Source organism: Danio rerio, chromosome 25, assembly GCF_049306965.1.
Source record: "Danio rerio strain Tuebingen ecotype United States chromosome 25, GRCz12tu, whole genome shotgun sequence".
NCBI classification, from domain to species: Eukaryota; Metazoa; Chordata; class Actinopteri; order Cypriniformes; family Danionidae; genus Danio; species Danio rerio.
Genome location: NC_133200.1, coordinates 17,304,319 through 17,327,500, shown reverse-complemented (window position 1 = coordinate 17,327,500; position 23,182 = coordinate 17,304,319). Strand labels below are relative to the sequence as shown.

At 35.6% G+C, this 23,182-nt stretch overlaps 1 protein-coding gene across 3 annotated transcripts in view; it reads right to left on the bottom strand.

Annotated features, from left to right (window-relative positions):
* Positions 1-23,182, bottom strand: part of tead1a (TEA domain family member 1a) — a 79,690-nt gene that overhangs the window by 45,706 nt on the left and 10,802 nt on the right. For 2 of the 3 annotated variants that reach the window (XM_005174314.5, XM_009297895.5), the window contains one exon: positions 7,356-7,610. In XM_005174314.5, coding sequence (XP_005174371.2) covers positions 7,356-7,557 — 202 coding nt within the window. In that variant the 5' untranslated portion in view covers positions 7,558-7,610. 3 annotated transcript variants of the gene reach the window in all.

Genomic DNA, 23,182 nt, shown 5'->3' with positions numbered 1-23,182 from the left:
AATGGATTGTTAGTGATTGGATGGCTGTTGGGCCGATTGGGTAGCTTTACATGAACCTAGGAAAATGAAGAACCGATTTAAGACATAAGACCGGGGACACCCTAAATTTGTAAAACTCTGACTTTTTCATTCTGTATAACATTAAAGAAGGTTTTTAGAACTTAAGTCAATAGCTGTGTGAATTTTGAGAGTAAAAAAAATATATATATAATTTTACAAGCAAAACAAAATTAATAACCGTGGCTCCTGCCGATATGAGGTCTTATGAAACAAATGATTGATCTGTGGTAGAAGCTAAACAGTATTTATGACATCATTTACTTTGATCTACCGTCTTGATTGTGTTCAAAGCCGTTGAGTGTAGTGAGTATATAATGATGTATTTTAGACAAACATTGGGAATAAACTCCAAGCCAAAAAAAAAAAAAAAAAAAAAAAAATCACATAAAATGTTAAATAATAAACTTGAGCTCATGTGCCTCTCCTACATTGCATTACAGATCTCAATGCATTACAGATATATGTCAAACAGTAAAAAGCTAAATAACTACTGGAAAAATAGCCAACAAATGCTTTTAAAATATAGTTTTTTATTTGTAGTTACTGCAGAAGGTAATGCAATGAAGATTTATTTCACAGGAAAGGTGCTAGCGACACAAGGTCCTGCATTCAACTGCCAGGGAATCCATGACTTAACGCACTTTGAATCAAACTCAAGATCTCTTAGACAAAAGTGTGTGCCAACTACATAAATTTAAATGCTTGGAAAAAGGCAAGAATCGGCAAGTTGTATTCAAAAACAAATGTGCACTGTTCTCATACCATGAAAAAAAAAGTATGAAAAGACAGTGCTTTTATAGATTACAAACAGGCCCACCTATCCCCATCATATGTCCACACTGAACAACTGTTTGGTTTCCAACTCGGAATTGTTTCTAATAAAGACACAAGACTAGACTCAAGTCCATGTGGAGTGGGTAGGATTGCTTTAACAAACACATTCTCAACTCAATTGTGTTTAACAAATGCACATGGTCATGGCAACATAAATATGTATTTTTCCTTAATCATTGTAAGGTTATAAACACAATAAGATTGTCAGAGCTAGATTTTGCCTCTTATACCCATCTTGCGCAGCATGTAAACACAACTAGTTTTCTATTGGTTTATTGAAGTGTGCCTGTGTGATATGAGAAGGAACGTGTACTTACAGCATATTTAGAGCAAACATTTTGCAGAAAAAGGGATTGAAAATACTACAAATTCCAACACAATCTCACAGCAATTCAAAACTTTGTGATTTAGTGGTTAATTGGAACAATCTCATTCGTACAATTTAGTACGATTTACTTATCCCCCAATGATGAATGGGTTTAGAGGCAGGGTTGGGTGCCACGCCTTCTTTTTAAAATCTAATATTTTTGCACGACTGAACTGACAAAACATAAAATAGTTATGTTTCCTTGTAAGATCAGCCTGACAAATTCAGATGTAGTAAAAAAAAAAAAAAAAAAAACATATAAAATGATTTTCTCATCTTGTGCAGCAGCAGTAGAATTGCAACAGTCAAAAGGCTAGATATTAATAGGATAATACAGTGTCTGTTCAGTTTTTAATTAATTATTTAAAGTCCAAGTAAAATCAAAATTTACTTAGTTTTTTTTCTCCGCTAGCACATATTGTTGTCATTTAGGTGAACAATTTATTCTTGCAAGTTAATCCACTAAAAAACCTTTTTTGTAATCTTTGACATTTGGTTTTACAGTTCAGCCACAACATTCTTAGCCACATCCCTCTAACTCGGGGGTCACCAACATGGTGCTCACGATCACCAGGTAGCCCTCGAAGATCACATGAGTTGCCCGCGGGCCTGTTCTAAAAATAGCTCACCATAGCACCACTTACCAGCAAACTGCAATTTTTTGCAGTTGTTCTTTTTACATCACACTTGCATTGTTGTCAATTTGAAAATAACATATAGTTATATATAAATATCTTTTATTTAATATTAGAGCTAGTTGGTCTCCATAGCAACGCTTGTGAGTGCAGTAAAGCAGATCATTTAAAAACATGGAAGAAAAATAATAATTTTCGCAGTGAATAGGAGGAAGAGTTATTTTTTTTTAACTTCATTTGACGAAGGCATAACGGCACAATGTTGAGAGATTTCAGAACGTATCACGCAAGCTAACATTACCATGCTAACTACCCACCAGGCAGCGCACTACAAGTGGAAAAATTCTGCGAACTGTAAAAACAGCAATCTTTTTTTTAATGGTGTTAACCCCCAAAGAGCAACTAAAGACTCATTTAGAGCTACACATTTTTTATTTGAAAAACAAAGCATTTTCAGACAGGAAAGCAAAACTGTGCTTAAAGACTAGAAGGAATATAATCTCCACTCTCTCCAATGTCCAACTCGGGGCAACTACAATGGTTAGAAGAGTGTCTTCTATGTTAAAAATGCTGTAGATTTTGTTATAATTTCTGTAAAATGTGAAAGTTGATTTATGTTACACAATTGAATAACAGACTTGGTACATTGTAGTGCATGATTTGTTAAAAACTGTTAGTGGCTAAAGAAAATATTGTAGAAGTAATAATTTTAAAATGAAACCTCTTGCAGAGATTTATAAAAATAAAGTGTTGCATATTGATATTTATCTGTTTCCTCCCTTGTTAAATCATTGTTGAAAACTATTGTGAGAAATCATTAACATGATCAGTATCTTCACATAGATGAATATCATTAATTATTAATAATTACATATAATTTAAAGTAAATTGAGCAAATTTGTTATTGTGTATCAAATTTTTAGCCCAAGAAGTAGCTCTCAGCTTCAAAAAGGTTGGTGACCCCTGCTCTAACTGCTTGTTTGCTACAAGGGAATGATGCAAAAAAAAAAAGAAGGAACCACCCCCTAATCAACAGCACTGTTACTTCAACTTCAAAGTAAAGTTATTTGTAATCTATTACTTTTTTTACTTTTAAAAGATAAAATATACCTATAAAAATACTAAATAAACTGCAGCTCTTTCAGTAATTTAATATTCACTGAAAAAAAAAAACATTAAAATGGGTTGATGTATGCAAAAGCACTGCAGTGATTGGGTGTTAACTAGTTAACTAGATCGGGCGGTAACTAGTCTACCGAAATGTGTATATTCTATACAAAGCATAAAGCTTATTGGTCAGTTCTTGTCGCATGAATCGCGGTTTTCAACTGGTGCACCTGGAAAATGCAAGTGCGTGCAATATGTATTCCCAATATGTGTACGCAAGCTGCGTTATATGTGAATGGCCCCATAAGCAGCTTCGCTTCCTTCAAATTCAGAAGATACCTTCACAAAAATTTAATTCATCCTGTTTAGGAGTTGGGCAGCCATGTTTCTGGGTGTCCTCCTTGGTGATGAATATTGTCATAGAATGCTTTCTGTTCTGGTGCTTGAACAAGTTGCTGGTCGAGTTAAAAGCAGTCAAAAGTTTTTTAGAGACTGGACATAGACTGCATATCACAGCAATATTTTTTTTACGCTCAATGAAATCAAAGTAATGTCTGTATTTCCACTTGAAGCAACCACTCTTATCAGCAACCATTTCAGCTTGCGTTTTCCAGCAATTTAAAAGCACATGCTTATTAACTGACGTTGCAACGGGAAACGCGATTTAAAATACACACTTTTTTCTTCTAAAGCCTTTATTTGTAACATAAATAATGCAATTACATTGACTTTAGTAACTGTAATCAAATTACACATATTTAAAATGTAATTCGTTACATTACTGCATTTCTTAAAAATGTAATTAGAGTACAGTACACACAACTCTGCTAATCAACATTTCATATACATTGCGATATGAAACATATTACACCAGATGGTAAATTACTCTTTTCATAAAGAATTTAATATTGCAGAATGTTTGGGAACATTATATAATGGAATGCATGTGAAGGAATTATTAGAATAAACTTTAAACTAGATTTCCAGGGGTAAAAAAAAAAAAAAAAAAAAAAAAAAAAAAAAAAAAAAAAAAAACAGATGCCCTTCCAGCCACAACCCAGCACTGGGAAACACAAATTCACTTAAGCATTCACACACACTATGGCCAATTTTGTTTATTTAATTCACTTATACAGCATGTCTTTGGACTGTGGGGGAAACCGGAGCACCCCAAGGAAACCCAATGCCAACTGACCCAACCAGGGCTTGAACCAGCAATCTTTTTGCTGTGAGGCGACAGTTCTAACCTCTGAGCCTTCGTCCTGCCGGGCACAAATATTTTACAAATCTAATGTAAAATGACACTTGGATAAATCACTATTTAATATCACTACCACCAAATAAACTGATTCATTAATAAAGTCTTAGTATTGATTATTTCAGTAGGCTAGAAACTATAATTATCTGTACTGGTGCGCATGTAAGCTTGCTCACTGTGGGCAAGGCCAAGTGCATGTTCAATATCCTGAAAGAAAAAGGAAAGCAGTATTCCCTCTTTCCATGACATCAGCCCAGCCGGGTGTTTGAGGGAGGCGCGGGGAGATTTGGGGAATGAGGTGGGGGGATTGGGAGCGCAGCTGGTGTCAGCCGCAAGACCATCTGCTCCTAACTAATGGTTCACGCTGACTTTACAACAGAGCCCAGGACGGCCTGCCTGCTCCACCGCCTGGAGTTCCGTTTTCCAGTTTCAGAGGCCCAACGCACCTCATCGGCTCACCCTGAGGACGAGCAACTAACAATTTCCCTGAGAACTTTCTGATGAGCTAGTTCCCCGCCAACCTCAACAAACACTCACGATCACGAGCAGTCAAAACAACCCCCAGCAGCAGTCATAACGCCACACAGCCAGTCAAAACACTGAAACTGAGGGGGGAAAAGATAGATTGCTCCATATTAAAGATTCTTTCACATTAGCGCATTTTAAAATATGTGATGCCCATAAAATGTGGTTGTTTAATTGAATGCTTTAAAAAACATTTGAGATTTGGTCACACTTTAAAATTATGGTCTATTAGTTAATGTTAGTTTTTGTATTTACAGACATGAACAAACTACTGGTACATTTATATTTTTTATATTATATAATATATATTATATTACACATTTATTAAGGTATTTATTCATTTCTTTTAACATAAGTTAATGTTTTTAAAGTTAAATAACTTTGATTAATGCCCCATGAGTTAATATGAACTAATGTTAACAACCACAAGTTTGGATCTTAATGATGCATTAGTAATTGCTGAACTATGATTAATAAATGCTTTACAAGATTATTACTTGGTTACTTAGATACTTAGATACAGAGTACGTTTACATGAATATCAATAATTCAATTTTAATACAATTAAGACAGTAGTCTGATTAAGACTCTACCATGTAAACAGCGATTTTTAATTAATTTAAGGTGATTAAGGTCAAATCGAACTAAACAGAAATCCAATTAAGAGGTGGATTATTCCGATTTTAGTCGCAGTGCAGTACAGACATTTAAACACTGTAATCAAACTATTACCGTCATGTCGAATTTTTGCCGGATTTCACAATAGGATAGACAGTACACACGGCTGTTTGACCGATTGAGGCAAATAATTTGATTGCTGAAGTCCATATAAACGTAGTCAATGTTAGTAAATACATTAACTAATGGATCATTGTTCTAAAGTGGTACATGAAATTTTACATATTACAATAAATAATAATTTAAATAAAATAAAATTAAATATAAATTTGTAATTTAAGCTAGATTAAGTTATTAAAAAGAGGCAGATCACATGAAAATGTCCTTGCTCTGCATCAGATTATTTAAAAATGATTTTAAATCAACTTCACACCTTAGTTGGGCTTGTTTGGTCCATTTTTGGTTAGGTGGTCAATGTGAAATCTGCCTTCTAACTTTCTAAAAAAAAAAAAAAACATGACGATATTCTAACTCAAGCTTTAAAATTAAAAACAATTAAAATATAAAAAACTAAAATTGCAATATAAAATATTACATGACTTTGGCATAGCTACTATGATGTTAAATTATACGTTTTTTTGGTTTAAATTTTTGTTTAACAACAAGAAGATGAATGTTGACACTTATGTATTAATATATTAATTGGCAAAGATTAATGCCTAGATCAGACTGCACGATTTTCAAAGTAGTCGTGTCACAAATGTTTTTACACTGCATGACTACCTGGGTTAGCGTTCTGTGGGTGCTGTGTTTAAACTGAAGGATGGATCGGCGACAGGGGGTTTCACACTGCATGACTTTACAATAGGAAAACTCAACGACAACTTTGTGAAACTACGACTCACAAACAAACGCAAGAAGTGACATGGAAGCAATGCGAGGTCATGAAATATATCTTTTGTTATTAACTACATAATGGAAAAAGAAGGCTTAGCTCTAGAAAATGAACTTATTTTACTCACCTGGCTTGTGAAAAGAATTAACAATTCCTCAACTTTTTGACCTGGTTGTGATATTGCTCAGATGACATGTCAAACAGACACAGTGCTCCTGCCAAATTTACACTAGTTTTCCTCCATTTCTTGGGTCCAAATAAACTGAAAATGATTTTGACTTCTCCCCCAACCTCCCGCTGGCCTGCAGATTTCCACACTAGTGGATTCTGCCCTTTCATTGGCTGTAGGTGACCTAGGATGTTAATTTCAATCAGTAAACATTTCACACGGCATTCATTCGAATCGCAGACAGCTCCAGATATTTAGCATGCCAAATATCTCACGGGTTTTGGCGACCCATCTGTGATTCTCTTATATCGCGTTCTTGATAGTTCATATTGTTTGATTGTTACTAAGTGAACGAGAACAGATTTGCCTGTGATTTTAGGCATTTGTCGATATTTCTCAAAACCTGTCGGCGAGTCAAAATCAAGGCTAAAATCATGCAGCTTGAACTCTGCATAAGTTTCACAGTATATATTTCAAGGCTTTTTTTCCCTTGAATTTAGTCAAGTTTGTTCCTCACCATTGGCTTGCTTGGTTTGGGACTTGGGGAGCTGCGCATTCATGGATTTGCTTCTCAGTGTTTGGACTTCCAGCAGTGACATTTCAACTACACTGAACATCAACTCTGAAAACTGGACTGAAGCAGTTTCAAGTTACTAGAACTTCCATCTTGAGCTGCTCTGACACAATCTTCATTGTAAAAGCAATATAAAAATAAAGGTGAATTAAATTGAATCCACTTGGAAGTGAAATCTTACTTCAACACAGCATGTTGGGATAAATTTGTCGATTCCAATCCATTATTAATAACAGGGTCTGGATCTTGTGAGATTCAAACTCAACCTCTGACCTGTCAATCAAACCAAATTAGTGCAGCTTTTTCGACTCACCATACATTTTGCCCTCATCAGACAGGATAATTTTCCGCCGGCCACAGGGAGGGTAGATGGCCAGAGCCTCCTGAAAGCTCTGCTCAATGTCAGGGCTCCACACGCCCTCCGCGTCATTGTCCATGGGCTTATCAGCAGAGTCGCTCATCCTCTCAATGTCCTCCCCGGCACTTTCACTGCCGCTCCAGCTGCTGGGATCCATGGCAATGGATGTGATCTCAGAGCCTGAGCCTGGAGAACTCAAGGCACACTGACCTGGGAAGCAGCAAAAAAAAAAAAAAAAAAAAAAAAAAAAAAAAAAAAGTTATGGTGTGTTAATCTTTCTGTTAAAGAGCTTACTTAAGTCTGATAACACACACAAAAAAAACCTTTAAAAACACAAAAATAATACATCAAATTAAACAAATAAAACTTTCTAAAAATAATCTAAAAAAAAATTATCTAAAAATAATCTAAAAAATAACTAAGTCTAAACACAAATAATAAATAATCAAAAAAATAAATGATAAATGAAATATCTAAAAAAAAATAAAATAAATGAATAATCTAAAATAATAATAATAATAATAAAAATGAATAAATGAATGAATAATCTAACAATAAACAAACAAATGAATAAATGAATGAATAATCTAACAAAAAACAAACCTAAATAAATAATCTAAAACAATGAATAAAAAAATAAATAATCTAAAAAAATCTAAAAATAAATAATTAAATGATCTAAATAAATAAATAATCTAAAAAACAACTAAATAATGTACATAAATAATATATAATATAAAAATAAATAAATAATCTAAAAAATAACCAGTGTAAATAAATGATACATAAATAATCAAAGTGAATAAATCTAAAAAAAAAATAATAATAACTAAATAATGTAAATAAATATTAAACAAATAATCTAAAAAATAAATAAATCATAAAACATAATAACTTGCCTAATTAACCCTTGAAAAAAGATTATACTGTCATTATTTACAGGGGAAAAATACATCAAATGTATTGATGACTGATGTACTGCATAGATTTAACCAATCAAATGCTCTCTACAATGAGAACATCCCAACCCCTGATACCACCAACAACTTACTTACAAATAATAACCATAAATAAATAAAAAATGGACCAGTTAAATAACTGTGTCCAAAATCAATTATCAAAATTCACTGAAACAAAATGATTGATTAGATTGACTAAATTTTCTCAAGGTAACTGGTTCCAAACAATGAATATGGGCTGAATTTAACCAAATTAAGTTGAACATTACTAAATTTAATTTGTTTGGTTAAATTCAGCCCATATAAATTGTTTGCAACCACTTACCTCAAAACAACTGAGCAAATCCAATGCATCATTTTTCCAGTGCATTAGATTCCATAAGTACATATTAGTAAATAGTATTTGACAAGCGTAGCATGTCTGAATTCAAAGTATTCATAAAAGAGTTGATATTCTACCTCTGGCAAGACCCTTACAAGTGTACTTGTGATGGACACTTTCAAATCCTATGATGCCATAGAAGAGCATTTATGAATGGCAGTGAAGCAGCTTAACGAACACTACTAGGCTGTCACAGTAACAACATGGCAAATGTTATGCCCCCAAATACCACTCACTTTCATGCAACACAGTATATACTTTTTTTAAGTCAAAGTCATTTCTTTCTTTAAAAAACTATACCCAAAAGATATAGATTTTGGACGCAGCCAGTGTCACTACGTCTCTAAAAAAATGGCCTGTTTACAACTTCACACAGTCAATCTGTTTGTGGTTTGGGATTGAAAATACTGATGAACACACATTAAATACAATTAAAACATGTTCTCATCATCCATAAAATAAAAAAAACATCAAACCCAAAGCTGAAGATCAACACATGATTGAAAGCCCATGAAGGAAATGAGAAAACGCATAAGCCACGCTAATTTAGGAGTGGCACTTAGGCTAAACCAAAACAGCTGCCGTCTTACAAGGGAATCTTACAAGCTGGCAATGATGTCAGGCCAGCTTTTTAACATTTGTGGTAGAAACTTGCTGAATGACAAATGTTGATCCTGTAGCTTGAGAAAGAGAGCGATTAAACCCAAATCAAATGCAGCGAGTCGCTACATTTAGCATTAACGCCACACAGTATGTTTAATGTACAAGGAAATCGCTTGCGCAAAAAAAAGCTCTGTGGCTAATCGCAATCTCATTATAAACATTACACTACAAATCAGGGCAAAGACTGCAGCAATCTGGCAGAAAAATCAGAAGAATCGCATCCAAGTGCATATAAACCGCTCCCATAAACAGCCAAAAGCGCTAGGACATCAAACGTGTATGTGTGTACGGCTTTGAGGGAAACCATGAAGTGTTACAACAATACAAATCTCATCTAAATGGTCACACAGAGATTGCGAACAACAAAAGCTGTGTTTTTGAAGTCACATTTGACTTAACGGCTATGCAAGCCAGAGAAATGAAGCCTAGTGAAATAAATACAGCACTGCCGACTTTAGAAATGCTAGCATGCGTTTCCTGTCAAATTTGTGTGGGCTACACACTGCTTTCCATTAGATTTGCACAAAACTTTGGCCCTATTTTCTACATGTTGATTTAAAAACAATAACTAAATGACTAAATATGTTTAAGTATATATTTTTATATTAATAAGTTAAATATAATAATGAATTGCTGCATCAGTTTCTACAAACATATGATCATATAACTTTTAGGAAAAACACACACACACACACACACACACAGATACATAGACGCACATGCAAGCACGGATTTGCACTCACAGATGCGCATATGCCCGCATGCTCACGGATGCTTGCACGCAGATGCGCACACAAAAACACGCACACACAAACACATGCGCACGCACTGATGCACACACGAATGCGTACGCACGTGTATGCATGCATACGCATGGACGCGCACGCACTGACACGCACGCAGACGCATGCACACACACGAATAAAAAAAGCACACATACAAACACACACAGATGCAAGTGAACAAACATCCATGCATGCATGCACAAACACACGCACAAACACAAACTCATGCACACGCTCGCCCATGGACACACAAACATGCACACACGAACGCTTATGCATAGACTCACACAAATGTTTACGACGTACACACAGACGCGGACACACATGTATATATGCATATTCACGGATGCGCACGCACACATGTACAAGGACGCACGCACACGGATGCACACAAACACACAGGCACAAACACAGCTGCATGCATGCACAAGAATGCGTGCACACACACAAACATGCACGCAAACACAAACAAACACACGCACATGTACACACGGACTCGCACACACAGACCTGCATGTACACACATGGAGGCACAGATGCAGAGGGATGTGCACACACGTACAAACACGCATGCACGGACACACAAGGACGCGCACACTCACAAACAATCACTTACAAACACGCAATGCATAGGCGCACAGGGATACGCACACACGCAAAAACACAAACACACAATGCACAATTGCACAGGGATGCACATACACGCACAAACACGCATGCACAGACACACAAGGATGCCCACACACTTACAAACACGCTCGCACAAACACGCAATGCACGGACACACAGGGATGCGCACACACTCACAAATATGAACACACAAACGCGCGCACTTTATATTGCAGTCTAGCAAAATACTATTTGCTCAAATTCCCTGAAAAACAAACAACAGTATCTGGATGCAGCCTTTATGATGCAAGCTGGGATTGCATCACTAGGCGATGCAATGTCAGACACAATGCACTCAATGGAGTGAGTGACATCACTGTGATTGGTAGGGTAAGGGGTGGGGTTAGGTGAGCGCATTTAAAAAGCATTGGATGCAGCTCAGATTGCACTGCACCAAGTCAGCAAAAAAATAAACGTTTCTGGGCTAGGTGGGCTTGCTAAAATGAGCCGTTTGCATTGGACAAATTTGTTTTTAAAATTGTCATGATCTAATATTTCAATCTAGTTTTGTTAAATGAACTCATGTCATTTATATCTGAACAATAAAGGAGTCAACACAAAACGATACTAAAAAGTGACTTAGTAGAGCAGAGAAGAAACATTTAATTGAACTTTACAAAGCGCTTTTTAACAATATACTTAAAAGGCACCTAGGTTACACCTTTTTTCAGATTTAATATAAGTCTTTTGCCTTTTGTATTTTGTCTCTAGAATGTCTATTTAAAGTTTAAGCTCAAAACACCCATCAGATGTTTCATTATACCTTTTACAAGATGCTGTTTAATACTGATTTCCAGTAGGGGATGGTTTTGTCGTACTGCGCCTTTAAGACGAGTCTTTCCCGCCTAATGTTTCTACGTGCCTACGTGCTTTAATCTCCTCCCTCGGCTGCATCAGACAACAGACAGATTTTAAGGAAGAAGGTCTAACGTAGCGTTTTTATGTTGTTAAATTGAAAACACAAAAGGACTGGGTGTGTTTGTATCACCCCAATATGATGGTCTATACACTATATATACACATATGTTTGTCCAAATAGCTTGAAAAGTAGATTTTTCACCATTGGTGCCCTTTAAATGTGTTAAGAAATGGTCTTGAAAGAGTTCTCTCTTTAAATGGCCTTGTGTTTCAATATTACATTATCTGCAGTACAGGTTTTAAAAATATACTTTTAAGATGTGAAGCACACTACAAGAGCACATTCAATACAATTAAGTGCACTTCTTTTTCGCAGGGGGAAAGATGAGCTGTGTGTGTTTCTATGAGTGAGAATGGATAGCTGCTAGACAGTGAGATCTACACCGTTAGCTGAGAGAGGGGGGGGGTTTGCAGGATTTTTTTCCTGCTCTATTTACTTTACAGATTTTAACTGTAAACAGAATTACAATGTCATTTTAAAATTACATTTACTTTGGGTTAAATAAAACTACAAGGGGAACTTAAGTATATTTAACTTTTAATTGTTTGATGCGTTTCAAATTATCATCAGAGTAAATAAAATAAAAATAAAGAAAAAACTTAAACTTTAGACTCTCTAGTGCCACCACTTGTCCAAAGTTTCAGTTATGTTTATTGTTATATCGTTTGAAACAAATGGGCTACAATCAAAATTATTTTGTCCTCTGATTCCTCGACTCAAACAGATTCAAACACACACTATGACGTCATTTTCCAACATAAAAATGTTTTAGCTATTTAAAATTTTTCAAAAAAAAACCTGTTTGAATGAACTCATCCTAGGCCGTTTGTCTGGTTTTCATAAAAATTTAAATCACATGATCTATAGACCATGCAGACCAAAAGTTATTGAATTCAAGTTGATTAGTCAAACCATTTTCATTTAATTTTCAAACAAATTTAACAGAGCTTGCGAAAATTGACTTAAGGTGTTATCTCTATAACGCATTGACGTATTCACAGCAAACTTGGTGTGTTATCACAACTATGACCTAAAGTAAGCTGCACAACCCGCTTGTGATCCAAAGATACAAAAAAAACAAAAATTTTTTTTTTGCTTACAACTTCTCAACCCTCTGTCCCAAAGGAATTTAAATCCGGCGGAGCATGCCGAGTCGAATGATGTCTGATTTTCCCTGGTCAGCCATTTTGAACTATGTTAAAAATTGCTATATTTTAAGGGCACATTGGCGAATTGTTATGAGAGTTTGTATGCGTCTTCAGAACTGTGAAAAAAAAAAAAAAAAAAAAAAATCACCTTTTGGCCAAAGTTATAACAATATTTCTAAAAATGCTAATAACTTTTGACTAATTTTGTCTATTGTCATAAATTGTCTTGATACATTCCTTGGGTTGTCCTGAGAATATCGATACCAATTATGCCTTAATTAACTGAACTTCTAGCCTTCTAGCCGCCATCTAGCCTTAAGTCAAGAAACTACTTTTTCGAACTCCTTCTACATCATTTGGCTGATTTGCACCAAACTTGACTCAGATCATCTTCAGATCATGCTGACAAAGTTATGGTATTTGTGTCAATAGGTGTCATGCTACATCCGAGGCTGTATCTCTGCGATAGTTAAAGATAATGACACCAAATTTTAGGTCTATCATTGTCGCCTTACACTGATTTATAACCAAATTTGTATGGTGTGGTTAAAGTAAGAGTTTTATGACATTCATTAGCCATTATCAATGAAACATATTTGGTAATAACTTTTGATTGCATATGCTTATTTTAAATAAATTGTTCTCAAATTGTTCTTTGGGTCATGCTGATAACACAGATACTAATTATGCCATAATCTGCCAAATTTCTTATCTGCCATTTTATTTTGCTTAAAGCATTCTTTTTTTCAACTCCTCCTAAACCGTTCTTCCAATCTTTACAAAATTTGGCTCAGATCATGCTGCCAAAAAGTTCCAGTTGCTCTGTAGCTTGTTGACTTGCTTGTTTATGATGTGGCTGCTGGGCTGCTTGGCCCCGATAATTGCTGCTTGCAGCTATATTGTATTATTTACATTGTTCACTTATTGCTTTTTGACAATTTATACTCAGAAAAAACTGTTCAAAAACTACAACCAATGATTCTTTTATACAACTTGACTTATTTCCACACATTAAAGTTACTGAAAAGTGGAAAAACTAAATAAATTGTATTTTTTTCAGTATGTCTAACATTATAGTTAGCTTAATTTAAAACCAATGCATCATCTAATGTAATTTTCCATTTGGGGTATAGCTAAGCTGTGAATAGGTCTCTCGCTAACACTTTGCAGTTTTTGTGTACACAACTAAACGCTGATGTTGCAAAAACACACATTTGCACTGCTGAGAGAGAGTGATAAAATGTGTGCAAGCTGCAAAAAGCTGCTAAATGCTTGGGCTCTTAAACATCATTTTCCTGACTTGGAGATGAACTCAACTGTAATCACTTCCAGCACAGTCATGTGTGCACTTTTGGCTTTGCCCACAATTACACTGCAATCTGTAGTTTTCCACTTCTGGCACATTACAGAATCACTAACCCAACAGCAGCACTGTGTTCGTACATTCGGCACACGACTGTATACATCTGAGTTTGTACTTTCAGATCAGAGTGTTTTACGTGTATATCCCTCATGTGAAGGTTTTCTTTCATGTAAATACTCCTTGATCTCGTGCATTACCAGCCGACTAAAGCAGACGGAGATGCTACAATTACTTGTATGGTAATGTCTCGGATATCTGAGAGATTCTACATGAGTTTTGAATTAGCATCAACAAAAGCAGGCTGATGGTTTGGACTGTGGAAGATTAAAGAGTCTGAGTGTGATGGTTTAATCGGAAAGAGAGAAGAGAGGCGGCTCTCGACACACCACAAGTACTCCCTGCCTGTAATTTACAAGACTTCACACTTCAAAAGAGAAAGAAACTCAGAAAGAAGAAGCATAAAAAAAGGAATAAATAAAACTAGAGAAGCACCAATGTTAAAATTTTGGCTGATAATTTTGAAGTCAAAATTATTAGCCGTCGTATGAATTTTTTTTTTCATTTTTTTTTTCAAATATTTCCAAATAAAGAAATCTTTTACAGTAATTCTTATGACATTTTTTCTTCTGGAGATAGTCTTATTTGTTTTATTTCGACTAGAATTAAAGCATTTTTTTAAACATTTAAAAGGGCATTTTTCAGGTATTTTTAGCCCTTTTAAGCAATATTTTACTTTGATTGTCTGCAGAACAAAGCTAACTTGCATAATTAATGATGGCAAAAACAAAAGAAATCAGTTATTAGAAATCAGTTATTAAAACTATTATATTTAAAAATCTTCTTTCTGTTAAAAGAAATTGACGAAACAATTCAGGAGGGCTAATTTGACTACAAGAACAACAAGAAAACCTTGACACTTAGATTTTGTTACATTCATCACATTGTTCAGAGTAATGCTTACGAACTGTCAAATGTATATGCTTCTTACCATATTTGATAGTGCATTCAAATAACCAAAACGTTGGCGATTTGAAAATTGCACCAGACTTCAGTTTAGAAACGATTAATCGTGCTGGCCTAAATCATCTAATTTTATCCCGCCTTTTTTTACAGAATTTCGCATGCTCAAACTCTAGAATGACCATGGCTTAACAATACTACTACTACACATCTTAAGGTTAAGTTAACGTCATCGCATTTGGACACTAGCTTTACATTTTAACAGCCCTTAACATGATGCTGATTAAATCAAAGCATGACTTGTTGCTTCCCATGTCGTGTCAAGCACCGTTTTAGGAAATACTTTCCCAATTAAATAACTCCCGTTTATACTACTGTTTATATTAACACTACATCTGTTTGTTAAGTTGTGACGTACCTGTGATGTATGAATACCATTTCCGGTACCAAGCCGCTACTCATTTGAATTGAGAAAATATTAGTTTATGACCACTTTTTAGTCATATCAAACATTAAAGGGAATTTCATATAAAATTATGGTGTACACAACAGTCTCTGGACTTGCTGCATCACAGACACTAACATTTTAGCGATTTATAAAAAATGTATCACATTCTGGCCATCGGATATTAGGCATGGATAAATACATTGCGATCGTGATTTTCTAAAGTATTACATCGCTTTGTAAATGTTTATTATTATCATTTGTTGAATCGCCCCATACAATTTGATAGATCGCTTGGATTTAGAAGCTGCTTGATGTCACACTTAACAAGTGGATAGCATACAGACAAGTTCCCTTAAACCACAAACATTTTCATCAGCCATGTTTCGTTAGATGTGGACACTTAATTTCCATAATTCCTAGCAGTAAGACATACGAGAACGCTTTTAGGGGTGGTCATTAGTTAATGGATTAGAAGTGACAGTAAAGAATTTCTGCTGTCAGCTGGGTTGCCAGGTATATGTAACAAAAACATGCCTAAAAGCAAAACAAAACCAATTCAAAAAGTAGCAGTTGCATTACCGGGCAGGAAAGTGGTTCCCCTTTGTTTAAAAGTCAACTAAACAACAAACCCCATACAAGACAGTGTACACGTAAACTAATTCTGTGGGGTAGATTGCATACCTGATTTCACCAAGTAGGACATGTTCCTGAATCAACATGTTAAGTTTAGGCTTACAGTTTATGGACTTGTTATCCAACTATCGTCCACTCTGATTTTGGAAATAATGTGCAGTTATGGTTGGGTTTAGGGGTAGAAATTAGGTATGGATTACAATTTCGAAACAAAGATTTTGTTCCAGGATCAACATTGATGCTAATCCAAAATAGCAACATACTTTGCAAAATCATGACATGCATATTGCACACATGTCAACCCTGGCCACCAGTTTGCCCCAAAACAAACAATACAGCAACTTTGGATCTTTAAGATATATTTTGAGCGAGTTTGCTCAAAATATTAGTTCATTTCAAAATGAAACCAACACTGCACACAGAGAAGTGGCCATAAACCACAGACAGTTTTTGCAAGCCATGTTTCGTTATGTGTTGACGTAATATTTCCCATAATTCTCAGCTGAGGCCTACAAGCGTCATTTTTTGTGGTGGCCAATGAATGAATTTGGCCAATGAAAAAGCTGTGGTAGAGTCTAGACTTTCAAGCGTAAGCAGGGTTGCCAGATATATATATATTTTGCATGTTCTCCCTGCCTTCGCGTGGGTTTTCTCCAGGTGCTCTGGTTTCCCCCACAGTCCAAAGACATGCAGTACAGGTGAATTGAGTAAGCTAAATTGTCTGTAGTGTATGAGTGTGTGTGTTAATGTGTGTGTGTTAATGTGTGTGTGGATGTTTCCCAGAGATGGGTTGCGGCAGGAAGGTCATCCGCTGTGTAAAAAACTTGCTGGATAAGTTGGCGATTCATTACACTGTGGCGACCCCGGATTAATAAAGGGACTAAGCCGACAAAAAAATGAATGAACGAATGAAACTCACAAAACAACAACAACAACATGCTCCATTGATTAACAGAACTATCCTTAAACAATTACACGTCAGAAAGGTGGTCCAGAAGCATCAAAATTCACGTAGGGCATCCACACGGGTGATACTGATCTCTGAGAGGCTGTCTCTTTCCTGGGGTTACATTATTTTTAGTTCTACTACTAACTACTAGTACTAACACTTTGCATACTGACAAGTTCCCTTAAAGGGAGAGTTCACACAAAAATCCAGTCATTTACTCACCCTTGACTTATTTCTAAACAGGTTTTGTATAGTTTAATACTACCTCACTATCTTTTGGCTTAGTTCCTTATTTATTAGGGGTCACCACAGAGGAATGAACCACCAATTACTCTAGCACGCAGCTGATGCCTTTTAAGGTAACACCCATCTACTACTCCCTCATTCACACACACATTTCTTCAAAACACCTTCTTTGTGTTACCAAAAAGGATGTGTAAACGATGAAAATTTTTTCAATTTTGAGTGAACGCTCCCTTTAAACCTCAGACATTTTCGCAAGCCATGTTTCGTTATGTGTGCACATGTGATGTCCCATAATTCCCGGCTGTGCGGGCGCTTCTGCTCTAGCCGAGTGCCAGTCAAAGCCAAGATGTTGTGACTGCTGCAATATGGCAGTGCTTGATGCTGGAGAGCGCGGTGCTTGTGCCGGGGCCGCGGTGGCAGATGGAAGGCCGAGATTAGTCATGCAACAATGTACTGTGGTCACACTTACAATACACTTCACCCTCTAGGCAGCTTCAGATGGCCAAACGAGAGGCATGGGTGCGATCCCGCAAAAATAAACCAGGAGGCACACACACACACAACCACCCCGGGCAGCTGTCTCACTCCCTCTGGTCTACACTTTCTGCCAGTGTCACAGTATTTGTGTGTGTGTGTGTGTGTGTGTGTGTGTGTGTGTGTACATTGGTGTGCATCCATGTCCACGGGCCAGCTTGTTGTAATTAAATGTAATGATATGTATATGAGTACAGACAGTATTTGTGTGAGGTCCCACTAGCAAACTGTCTAGTGCGTGTCTGTCTAAATGACTGAATCTGCTTTATTCGATGTAAAAACCATCATGCTGAGCTCTTTAAAGTGTTCGCAGGAGCCTCTCGCTCTCACTTCATTACCAAATGAAGCTGTAATGGAAGCGCCGGGCTCCCGTCTGCACATTAGCAGTTCCCTATTGATGAAGTTGGCAGGCGGGCCGATTGAGAAGTGCTGCTGCATTTCCGTCTGCCTCTCTCCACTTTGTGGGTTCAGTTAATTTTAATGTATTAAACAAACAGTTTATAGGGAATTAGAGTCGTACCTTGTGTTTTATGAGAGTAATTGAATTGTGATTATTTAAAGGCAAGTAGCAACTTGGCCGCTTATGTGTGTTTATGTACTGTATGGGGTTTCAAACGGGGTTTAGATATGAAAGAAAATAAACTTTATCAAATGAACTCTATTAAACAGCTGAAGAATATTTACAGCATTACCACATTTACTATTAATGGGGTGGTCCATTACGAAATCATATTTCAAACTTTAGTTGCTGTGTGATGTAGCAGTGTGGACATAAACAACATCTCTGAATGTAATACACTCAAAGTTCAATGCAAAGGGAGACATTGTCTTTTACAGGGTTAGCTTAGCAAAGCCTACAGCAAAAAAAAGTTTGGGAACTACAAAAAAAAAAAAAAAAAAAAAAAACATCCGGGCTATTACAAGTGCTTCAGGTTACGTGCATTCACCATGCGCATACACCCCGTCCAGCAACAGGGCGTGTCCAGAGCCGCTGTAATGCTATAGCAGAGAAAGCTAAAATGCTGTCCAAACGCTACTATTTTCACGGAGCTTCTTCTGTGCTTTTTCAAAGGACACAACACAAAGACAGAAGTGCTTACAATTTTAATTATGTTCCAGAGAATTATAAAAATAAATAGCTAGCATTTGACAAAGGACAGCTTCCAGAATCTCTCCCAGTTCAGTGCTGGATTCAGTTAAAACTTTTCCAACCGACGAATCTGTGGACTGTGAGTCACAACCTGTAAGTATTTTTATTTTGTAAAATGTATGATTTACATGCACAATTTCTATCGTTAACGATATTTTGTACAGAGGACGTAAACAAAGATGTAAACAATGGGAAATGCTGTTGGGTACAGCTAACAATTTAACTACAAATTCTTATTTATCAGTCAAACCCCTGTAAACAGCCACAATATTCAGCAGCGTGTCAGTGTCTCTCTTTGCGGCCATTTTCCCTGCATTCTACATCTCAAATAACAAACTCGCAAAAGATATGTGATTGCTTTATATTACTTACACCTGCTTATCCAGAATATATGTTAAAGACACTTGTCAGATTTTATTTTAGTGAGCAAAAAGTTGCTAAAAAGTCAGCTGAAAGTATTGCCAGTGACACTCAATCTAATAGCAACCAACAGCAAAGTACAACCTCAGAGCTGTTTCAGCCATGTTAGTTTGCGGTAGTCTTACTAGCCAACTGAGTAAGCACACTTTCTTCTACCCAATCAGAATTGCGCAACCAAACTATGCGGAACGCCCACAATAAAAAAAGTCAGACAAGTGGGATGATGGCAAATGCCGCTTCAGAAACATATTAATTTATATCAAAGAAAAACAGGACATCGGTAATATGGAAGTATTTTGGTTTTCAAGTCACAGACACCGAACAAAAACAGGTCATTTGTAAGAATTTGTTGCCACAGAACGAGGTAATAAAACAACCAGCACCTAAAAATTAACCACAGGCGGCTGCATGTTGAGCGTCTTGCTAAAAAGTCAACTGAAAGTATTGTTAGTGACACTATCTGGCAACAAGCAACAGCAAAGTACAACTTCAGAGTTGTTTCAGCCATGTTAGTTTGCGGAGTGTTTTGTATTTTTTTTTATATTATTTTTTGTTTATATAATACACTATCTCCCTAATTTGAGTTCAACTTGTTTACAAAAAGCTAAATAGATTTGCGTTTACAGTTTGCTCTAGAGAAAAATGAGTGTTTTATTTCTGAATATTTAAAACAAATTTAAATAAAGGTTTAAGTTATTTTCTTTTCAGTTCCTTGTTTTAACTAACACTCACTGCATTTTAGCAGCAGGAAGCCACGATACAGATCAAATATAACGGATTAAAATTTAAATCGCAAATCAAACTGAGACTGCAATATCCATCCAAAAATTAAATAAATAAAAACAATAAAAATAAATAAATTAATAAATGAAAAAAAAAATCTCAATTAGAGATTTTCCCCAAATGGCACAGCCCAATTACAAACTGACATATTGCTATTGCCAAGAGCCAAAATAACTTCTACTTACAAATAATAAATTGTTTTTAAACAAAGACCAACAATGTTTAGCACGTAAAAATAGCTACCTCGATATTTTCAAACAAAATGTAACATTTCCCACTTAAAGCATTTGTAAATCTCCTGATATGCACGTCAATATCTGTTAACACCCGTTCATCTCATTTACCTAAAGTGTCAAAAACACAAAGAACAAAACAAACGATCTGATTCCAACAAAGAACTACATCCTCCATTCAATTAATCAAAACGAATGGCTGCATTAACCCTCGTAAGCCTATTCCACTTTCCTAACACGAGCCCCACAGAAACATAACCGAGACGGCTTATTAAGTTATTAAAACGAAGACCTAATGAACGAAGGGTTTTCATAAATCCGCTAGCAGTAAGTGATCGCAAAGAGCCTTCCTCCAGTGCATTTCTAGCGGTGACACGAGATGCACACACAATGCTATTAGTCTCTATATTACTCTGTCATCAGCCAGGAAATTCAATTAAGGATGACCTAAAAATCCCTTCTTTCAGTCTTTCTGTAAGTGAGAGAGAGGCTTTTGCATTTCAATGGCATGTGTTGTATAGCGGCCAGCACATCTTGTACTGTGATTGTCAGTGTAGTATTTGCTTGGATGAAACCGTGTCCTTTTATTTCTGCGAAGGAACCATGCCAGAAAATCCTTCGTCAAAGAAAACCAAAGCTTTAGACTTTATATTAAAAAAAAGAGGCATTATCGAAGGAAGACGTCTTAAAGATGCAAGAAGTGAAGTGTTCTTGAGATAGGGTTAGGGATGCTATTCAGATAGATATGCAAAGAAGCGTCTTTATTCAGAAAAAACAACCTTGTAAGATAAGTCTCTATAACCTGGCATGTGCTTCATGTTAATTATTCCACAAGGTGATGACTGAAGAGTATACAAGTCTTCTTAGATGAGGTTTTATCAATCTAAAGACTTACTGATGCCACATGTCCAAGGCTTCGTTCATGTGGAGCAGAAATCGCTCAGTTTGGTTCTTCAGGTTTTTTTTCAATCGAGATTTTTTCCATTTGTATAAATTGAAGGAAGACTACAATTTTTTTGTGAATAGGGTGTACAATTTTACAAACCTCCTACAGTTTTTCCATACAGTTTTCTATTTTTAAATCCATTCAGCCGGTCTCCAGGTCTGACGGGAGCACTTTTAGCATAGCTTAGCATAGATAATCGAATTGGATTAGACCATTAGCATCTCGCTCAAAAATGATTTTTGATAATTTGATTATTTAATTAATGTACTGTGTGCGCTGCCTAAAAATAATCCCCAGCCCCAAGCCCTTCAGCTAGAATTTGCATATCATTGCACGTGCTGCAGAAGAAACCATTTAAATAAATGAATAAATTAAATAATAAGTTCCTTGATTAATATGAATATGATTCCTATAGACATATCGGCCAAAAAATAGCAATTTTGTACTTTCCATTAGTCTTAGAACATAATAGAACTTCAAAGGAATTAAGGTTAAAATACGCAAACTATAGAAACTCTTTTGTGAAACTTGAGATGCTAATGGTCTAATCTGATTCAATGACCTATGCTAAGCTATGTCTCCTGCCAGAACCGGAGGTTGAATGTATGGATTCAACAAAAATGACAAAACTCAACTCTAGGGAACTTGATAACTTTTTTAATAAGTGGATTGTTCCTTTTAAAACAAACCAACCAACCAACCAACCAACAAACAAAACATACATGCACAGTAAAAAATAAATAAATAAATTGATTAGTCACAACAGCATATGTTTTTACTAGGTCATTGTAACTTAAGTCAACGTCAAGTCAAAGTCAGTTTTATTGTCAATCACCATTACTTAAAGGTTGGCAAAAGATCATTTTTGAGTTAATTCCCCTGAAACAATTTACTCCTGTCTTACACACAAAACAGAATATTTGGAGTTTGTACTTTTAATTGGATTATTTGGAACCTAGTCTCTGCCATATTATGCTACAAGGAGTACTGTACTGTATTATTATCTGAAAAATAAGCAATGTTTATAGCCATTTTCTAATCTGTTTTTATTAAGGGTATATTTATATATAATCTGAGCTTTATTTCCCCTTTTTTTCTTTCTTTTCCTTTTTTCTCTTCATTGTTTTGTGTTAATAATTTTTTTGCGTGTCGTTTGAAGATGTTTTATATCTGTATTATTGTTAAAATCTAATAAACATAATTATATTTTTAAAAAAAAAGGTTAGCCCTATGGTCAAGTCAACCACATGAACAAACCACACAGAGAATTGAAACTGAGTTTTTCTCAGACCCTAGGTGGCTAACATATAGTATTATTAAAAAAGGGGAATTTTTAAAAAGAAATTACAATAAATACAATTAAACATAATATAATCTAACAAATAAATAAATTTGTAAACAATGTAATTACACTTAATGACATATGGCAAGGAGTGCAAACCAGAGTTGTGCAGATACAAATCAGTTCATTGTGTTCTAACTTAATTTTATAAGCTGTTTTAAGTCAGTTTAACATAATATAAGTGCGATGGACTCGTAAGGTTATTTGCTTCAGCTTAAAAATTTAAGGCAACCAGGATTTGTTTACAGTG